This window comes from Melanaphis sacchari, unplaced genomic scaffold, assembly GCF_002803265.2.
Source record: "Melanaphis sacchari strain LSU unplaced genomic scaffold, SCAv2.0 Contig2168_pilon_pilon, whole genome shotgun sequence".
Lineage (NCBI taxonomy): Eukaryota > Metazoa > Arthropoda > Insecta > Hemiptera > Aphididae > Melanaphis > Melanaphis sacchari.
In genome coordinates, this window is record NW_020271088.1 from 3,721 (window position 1) to 12,037 (window position 8,317).

Below are 8,317 nucleotides of genomic sequence, written 5' to 3' on the forward strand. Positions count from 1 at the left end.
TTCCTTCTTAATAGCGAACAGTCTCAGTCACCGGAATGTTTGTTGTCCGCTTTTCAGAAATTTCTCTGAATATTCTTTCGAATTATAACCACGAACTAAGATTATAACTAATAAATGATACCAATAACCATAACCGTGCATTATTCTGTAATTTGTAGTGATAATTATCTATGGTGATAACGCTACAACAACAATTGTGATAAAAATTTTCGTTCAGAAAATGCTACAAGCACGTGACAATACGAATTGATAGTAAAATATTTGAATATCATCATTCTATAGATCTGTAAGTTGTAGACTATTTATTCGAATTGTCTGTACTCGATTTAAAGAGTTTATTATTCCGTACAATAATTTAATCAAATAAAAATTTATTTTGTCGTTATATCATTTACGTGTCAATCCGCAGTCTCCTATTAATCGTGAGTATTGAGGATTTTGTAATATTTAGTTTTAAAATGTTTTTTTTTTTTTTTGTTTGTGAATTATAAATTGTCGAGTTCTTTCATTTTTGAACGAAATAGAATTTGTTCGTTGCAGCTCAGAGTATCTCATTAAATACGTTTTTAATTTTGCAGACATATCATGGATAATGAGTACAAAGTTGGAGCATTGTGCGAATTGATTGCATTTAATGGAAATAAAAATAAAACAAAAAAAGGTAGGATCTTATACATATGTTTATTAATTTTTAATGATATTATGGCCTACTTGTCTTGTTAACTACCTACCAGAGTTATATTATTTACAGTAAACTATAACATGGTAAAGTTCTTTATTTGTTTTTGTATTGTAATTAATGATCACCTTTTAAGAAAAATATCATCAATTAAGTGTAAAATCGATGTAAATATATTATTTCACCAAATACAAATTTTTTAATTTTGATTAAAATAAGCACTTTTCATGACATTTTAAATCAAATAAAACATATTCATTATTATATTTTTTACCTAAAAGCACCTACATATTTTGTTAAATATTTTGTATTTTATAATTAACAGGTATATCATAACCCATATAATCATTATTATTCTATGAAAAATATGTTCGATCTATTATAGATGATGAAAAAAGAATTATCATAGTGAATAAAATAAAATAGGTAAATGATATTTGATATTTCCATATCTATTATACAGTTTATTATTCTAGTACCTAACTTATTGTTCTTGTTTATTTATTCATTTTTTCTCTTCAGTATATTGGATATTTTTAATAAATATTTCTGAAAAAATAACCATAATATTTATATATTTGTGTGTAAAAGGCTGTATCCAAATTATCAGAATATAGTCATATAATCTCATCAGATTTAAGACATTACAATTAATCTATATTGTAATAAAGTATTTTGTGTTTAAATTAGAGTTATAAGTTAAATTGATCAGTGATAATTAAGAAAAAACCGGGTACATAAAATCAAATAATTAGGTTTCATGATTTTGAGTATTAAAAGTATGGATTAAATATACTAATATTTTAGATTACCAACTGCAAGAAGAAGAATTAAGTCAATTAATGTATTAACCATAGTCCCTTACTTTATTTTTATAGCTTAATTGCTGACCATTTGTCAAATTTACAAATATAGCATAACAGAATTTAGCCCGCTCTGTAGCTAACATTCATAATTGTCTTATGGTTAGTGTTTAATGGTTGAATTAATTTATAAATAATTGGTAGATAGTGTATATTATAATATGCAACAGGTTTTAGTAGGTAGCAAACAAGTCGAGTATCATATTATGTTACAAGTATATAAAGATTGTAATTTAATTAATTTAAAATTTGTATTAATGTATTTTATAGAATATTAAGTTAAAAATTAAAATTCACATTATTCAATATCAATTACATTATAACTTTAATTTATGTATAATAATGTTTTATACTTCAGATAAAAAGAAAAAAGACAATATCGAGCGTCAATTCCAAACAGAATCAAACTTGAATGATTTGCCTAAAAATGAAAATGCAGAAAAATCTAAGAAAAGAAAATCTAAGAATTCAAACGAACAATCAATAAAAAAAATTAAAAAAAATGATAAAAATTTGTTAGATTCATCCTCACAAATTGAAACTGTTGATATAAAATCAGAAATGATTAATAAAAAAATGAAAAAATCTAAAAAAACAAATCAAATTAATGAAGACCCAAATTCAGAAGCTATTTCTCCTACAACTTTTGAAAGAAAAATTAAAAAAAAAAAGAACAAAATATTGAAAAACGGTTCAACTAAGCCTAATGATAAAACTAAGAATATTGATAAAAATTCTTTAGTTTCTCCACAAATTGAAGCTGTTGATTTAAAACCAAAATTATTAGTGTCAACTAATAAAGCAAATCAAATAAATGAAAAAACACATTTAGAAGTTAATGAATCTAAAACTTTTGAAAAAAAAATTAAAAAAAAAAAAGACAAAAAATCAAAAGACAATTCAACTAAACCTAATGATAAAACTAAGAAAATTGATAAAAAATTATCTATGACTAAATCATCGTAAGTGTTTGTAATATTTAAAATAATAATATAATGTTTATAATAATTTATGTTTATAATAAATTTGTTATTAGAGATGGAGATATAAAATCTTCTGAGGATTATATTGAAAAAGAGTCAAGAACCGTGTTTGTTGGAAATGTTCCGGTTAATGTTAAAATGTCGGCAATAAAAAATCTATTTAAAAAGTTTGGAGAAGTAGAAACTACTAGGTTAAGAAGTGTAGCTGTCAAAAATCTTGACGTGCCGAAACGTGTTTCTATAATGAAAGGAGATTTTCATCCACAGAGAGATACTGCTAATGTGTATGTACGTTTCAAAACCATCGAACAGGCACAAAAAGCATTGGTTTTAAATGCCACACAGTTTGAAGGACATACAATAAGAGTAGACATGGCTTTAAATACAAATCATAAGCAAAATATGAAAAAAGGAATTTTTATTGGAAATCTACCTTATAGTGAGTTATTAAGTTAAATAATTTTAATTATTTACTTTTATGAAATAAATTTCTATATATTCATTCATAACACTGGTAATCGATCCCCAGAGACAAAATTACATATGATTTAAGGTGGGGTAATCCGCAGTCCTCCTTGTTAAAGCAGCCTTTTTGGTAAAATTTTGAATTATTTTAACAAATTTAATTTGTAGTATTCATAGGAATGTAAAATACAGTATATTATCTTAATCGTTTAAGTAGGTAAACAAAATCATTGAATGTTGAAATTGTTGCATGCCAATATCAGATTCAAATCCAGGGTGTTATTTTAAATGAAAATTACAACTTTTAAGAACAGTAATTTGTTTATTACGTATAAATAAAGTTCACGTAACTGATAAAAAAAATGGCTGAGTGTTGTGAAGGTGCTCAAGTCTCTGTGGCTCTGGTACATCTCTGTTGTTGCACTCTAGGCTCCCTTATATATGATTTTGATTCCTTGTTATGACAATTTGAAGCCTTGCAGGTATCCTTGTACTTGTTATTGTAAAAGAGCATCTGCATTCGATAATGCATTACAATATTATATTCTAATTGCTAATGTGGAAATATGTTGTTAAGAAGTAGATGATCACACTCGAAAATGCATTCTTATCCTAATGCAACAAGATTCATAATAATGTGCATCTACTATTCCGTGTTAAGATCATTAATAGTATGTGCAACTCTCTGATACTTAAATAATGCTGGTTTTCCACACATAATATATATTTTATCTATTTTATGATGAATTTAGAGATTACGATGGTGTTTATCTTTTATTGCTATTTACAATAATAGTTGCGATAACACAACAATTATTTACTAATATCTGAGTTTTTAGTTTTTACTGGCCCTCAAAATTTTTTTTTTTTGATTTTCTGGACCTCCATAGAATTTTAGGATTTGTCACTCCAACAATTTTATCATTAATAACCAAATTTTGAATACTTCACACTTGATTTATTGTTAACCATTATGTTCAGTAATTTCTTAAGGACTAGAAAAAAAATTCAAAGCTGTTTTAGATTTGAATCTGCTCAAAAGCAAACCATATATTTTAGCATCTGTTAGCCATTCAAAGTTTTGATTAAACTGGGTTTCACCTATTTTCATACAAACTTGAAAATCAATATTTTTGTACGAATTTAATCCTATTGGTTTAATAAATAACTCACAACTAAGCCAGTCTACTAATTTTATAGACAATGATGACTTTTTTGTATGCATTATGCCATCATCTTAATTGTCTGATACTGATATCTACAGTAACTGCAGTTTAATCTACAAATGTTCAAGCACCAACTTTTTTAGATATAAAAAAAAAAGAAACAAAAACTTTGCACTTATTAAATCAGTATCCAATTGTGAAACAAGTATTTCTCAAATACAATACAACTATACCTCCCTTAGCCTCAGTTGAGAGATTATTTAGTGCGAACTGTTGAATACTCATACCTCGAAAAAATAGTCTAAAAGACAACATTTTTAAATTATTACCATGCCTAAGGTCTACTAAAGAATTAACTATACTTTTTATATATTAATGACCACATCAATTGGCTTATATTACACATAAAGTAATGATATATCATATCTTAATATTTATATAAAATAACTTAAATGTGTCTATGATTTGTTATGTATTTAAGTTATTTTTTTTTTTATAATCAGTTTTTTATAAACTACCTAAGTATTATTTAAATATTTTTTTTCTTGAAATTAAACATTAACTTGATAATTTTATTTAAATTAATCTATTATTTCATCTAGATAATTAAATTGAAAAAAATCTATTATTTTGTCTAGATAACTATTTGATTCTTTATGCTTAACACAGTGTATTTTATGACTGAATTATTTAAATTTTTGTTAATTTCTTACCTTAGGATAATCTTGTCGTGGTGTTTTCATTTGAGTAAATTATTAATAACTGAAAATAATTTAATTCTGAGTTTCCTAATTTGTTAACGATATTTTATTTTTTCATTTTTCTCTTATATCACCTGTTACTGCAATAAATTCAGAAAAGAAATTTTCAAAATTAAAATTTATTACAGAAGTATCATGCCATAAATATGGCTTAATGGATTTGCGGATGAATCAATAGAAAATTAGCATTCTAAGAAATTGATTTAATTACATTTGTTAAGTTATTTAGGATTGAAACAGAAAAAAATTATTTTCATTGTAATCATAATATTATTATCATATTTTGATGTATAATTCAAGAAAATATTAATTAACTATGCATATTTATTTATTTATATTACAAATTATCAACCCAATGTTTAGTAAATTGGGTTACAGATATAATGAAGAAACTTACACAGGGTGTTTTATTTCACTAATATCTAAACATTTTCCGTACTTGCATTAGACACCTTACTCTAATTAAGACGTAGGCTTTTTTGAGCTATTCCCTTGAAGAGCATCTTAAGCACAAACAAGTTTTACTATACTTCTGCCACTATCAATACCTACAGGTTTTGATATTTTTTTTTAATTTCTAAAATTTGTTGATTGTTTGGTTTTATCATTATTTTAGAATTAATTAAATCAAATCCATTTATAAATAAATAAATATGTGTATATAAATTTAAACATTTTGAGAAGCTTTAAAAAATTTACTGAAAATGTAACAATTGCTCAATATAGTGTGTAATATATTTATTATTTATTTGTAAAAATATTTTATTTTATGAAGATATTCAGGAAGATGAAATATGGGACTATTTCAAAGATTGTGGAACAATATCAGCTGTACGCATAGTCCGTGATAATGCAACAGGTGTAAGCAAAGGTTTTGGATATGTAGATTTTGAAGTGAGTTTTCATTTTTGATTTATTTATACATTTTTTTTAAAACTAAAATATGTATTTTATTCAATTACCTAAGTTTTATTATTTTAATTTAAAAATAAAACACCATTATATTCTTTTAAATGTTAAAATAGTTACTAATATACAAAAAGTTACTTTTAATTGAAAACCAAGCAAATTTAATTTTGTAGTGAATAAAACAACCATTTAATTTAGATATTTTTTAAATTGGTTTGTAATATTTAATGTATGTGTTTTTTATTACAGAATAAAGAATCTGTTGAATTAGCTATGCAAATCCAAGGTAAAAAGGTTCAAAATAGAGAAATTCGCGTTAAAAGGATTGAAACCAAAAAAAATACAAATAAGGTGTTTAACAAAAAACCCTTACCATTTAAAAGAACCAAACCTATTAGTAAAAGTAGTCAAAATTTCCAAGGAGAAATAATGAAACCAAAAACTCTAAAAAAGGTAATAATTTATCTGTGATATTCAAATTATTGTAATTCATATGGTAAGAATCATTTAGCATATTTATAAGTTGATTAATTTATCATTTACCATTAACCACTGAATCATGAATTATGTTTACATTATGATTGTGAATTTCGCAAGTGTATCAGTTGATAAAAAAAAAAAAAAATTGTTTATGTATTCTTTTAGCCCATACACATTTGATTCTTTGTTCATACATATCTTATTCTCGTCAAAATAATAGTATACTTATTCAGTGCACATACACTGAATTTTGTATGTTTCTAAACTTCCACAGATTGGTGGTTAATGATAATGGTGATATATGCGCATTCAAAACATGTTTTTGTCTGCCTCCCTGTGTTCTCTTATTTAGAATAGAGTATAAGTATAAACATAATTTTCAACTGTCACAATTAGAAACCGGAATTATATGCACTAATAATGTGGCAAATATGCAAAGCAAAAGGGTCAAAATATGCATTAATGTGCACAAATAATTGAAAAATATGCATCATGAATGTATATAATTTTAAACAATTACAAACATTAGAATAGATAAAACAAATTAGTATAACAAAATTAGTAGTGTTGGACCTTTCAACATCTAAGTATATCAACAAATTATTGAAGTATAAGAAAAAATATCATTATGTTTTTAAAATGGTTTAAACTAATAAAATATGAGAACATTTTTAATATTGATAATAGATGAATGCTAAAATTTTACACAACTTTAAGAAGTAACTTTATAAGTAATTTAATTTGTCAGATAATAGCTTATCAACACAGTATTGAACCAGAGAAGATAAAATTCTACATAGTGTTGATGATAATTTTTTTTTTTACCAGTATTGAAAAATTGCAATTTCTAAAATAAAAACATGAAATTATTTGATTACTTACTAAAACTGTAAAAAATATGCACATTATATGCAAAATAAAATTTGTTTTATGGAATCAATTGGGTCTGAATCGTCCACATTTCAAACCCTTGTATGAGTGCATACACTTAGTATGAGCATGCAAATGCATAAAATTCTGGTCTCTAGTCATAGTAAATAGGCATTTATTATATCGTTTAACCAATGCCTTTTCTCGCATCCAACACCCTGCCATACATGTTTTACCCAGTAAATCTTTCTGTTTTCCATTGATTGCCTCTATGTCTAAATTGTTTATTATAATTATAATTATAGTTGATTTTTTTTGTTGAAAATACACAATGATGTTGATTTAATTAAAAAATTGTCTGTTTATTTTAGAAACAGAAGCCAACAAAAACGGATTTAATGAGGAAGAAGATTGCTAAAAAATTAAATGCTTAATCTCGTTTGTATTTAATTATAAAATAAAGTTTTACATAAGTTTATTTTTTTTATTTGAATTAAAATTGTTCAACTTATTGATTTGTTAATTTTTATAATATTTAATTACCCAACTTGGGGCATAGTCACAAATGTGTGAGCAGGCAAGACATGCATCGCATGGCCAAAAATCATTGTGTGAAATCAATAATGCGTTGCATACTGAAGTGATTAGCCATTCGACGAGCTGTTTTTCACAGACGATAATGGCAGCTATATTATTCTTTACTATCTTGAGATGCAAGACGTTGAAGAGCACACTCTTTGCTTAATCCGTCGATGATATTTTCTCTACCATCCTCGAATGCCCTAATTCACTTGTCGAAAACTACCTGGTTCATAACATCTTCACACCGTATACCGTAGTTAATAATTCATAAGTATTTTCAGTTGCTCTCAAGTTTTACCAACATTGCTCCAACCTTTTATTATTCATGCTGAAAATGATCGGTGGATAATGTAGCACACATAGTGCCAATCAACACATACTTCCACTCACTGTGTCGATAGAATTTGAAATTAGTATGTAGATTGCTAAAAGCACGGGCTACACTGGAGGTGGTTTTCAACCTTATCAAACATATTTTTCGATTTCGAAAACAATTTAAACTATACCTCCACTATCGTGTAATACGTTAAGAGGGTTATTGCTAAATGTGTCAGAAGTC

At 25.5% G+C, this 8,317-nt stretch overlaps 1 protein-coding gene across 1 annotated transcript; it reads left to right on the forward strand.

Moving 5' to 3' along the window:
* Positions 1–213: 213 nt before the first annotated feature.
* Positions 214–7,654, forward strand: LOC112593957 (RNA-binding protein 34). The gene is made up of 7 exons (XM_025338547.1): positions 214–422; positions 579–661; positions 1,901–2,504; positions 2,579–2,964; positions 5,693–5,811; positions 6,076–6,279; positions 7,548–7,654. The coding sequence occupies exons 2-7, from the start codon at positions 586–588 to the stop codon at positions 7,608–7,610; spliced, it is 1,452 nt and encodes a 483-aa protein (XP_025194332.1). The 5' UTR covers positions 214–422; positions 579–585; the 3' UTR covers positions 7,611–7,654.
* Positions 7,655–8,317: the final 663 nt, after the last annotated feature.

Excerpts from the sequence above, each read along its gene's own strand:
- LOC112593957 (XM_025338547.1), top strand. The coding sequence starts at position 586 with ATGGATAATGAGTACAAAGTTGGAGCATTGTGCGAATTGATTGCATTT. Across the intron at positions 662-1,900 it reads TAAAAATAAAACAAAAAAAG|ATAAAAAGAAAAAAGACAAT; the intron begins GTAGGATCTTAT and ends TTTATACTTCAG. Across the intron at positions 2,505-2,578 it reads TTATCTATGACTAAATCATC|AGATGGAGATATAAAATCTT; the intron begins GTAAGTGTTTGT and ends ATTTGTTATTAG.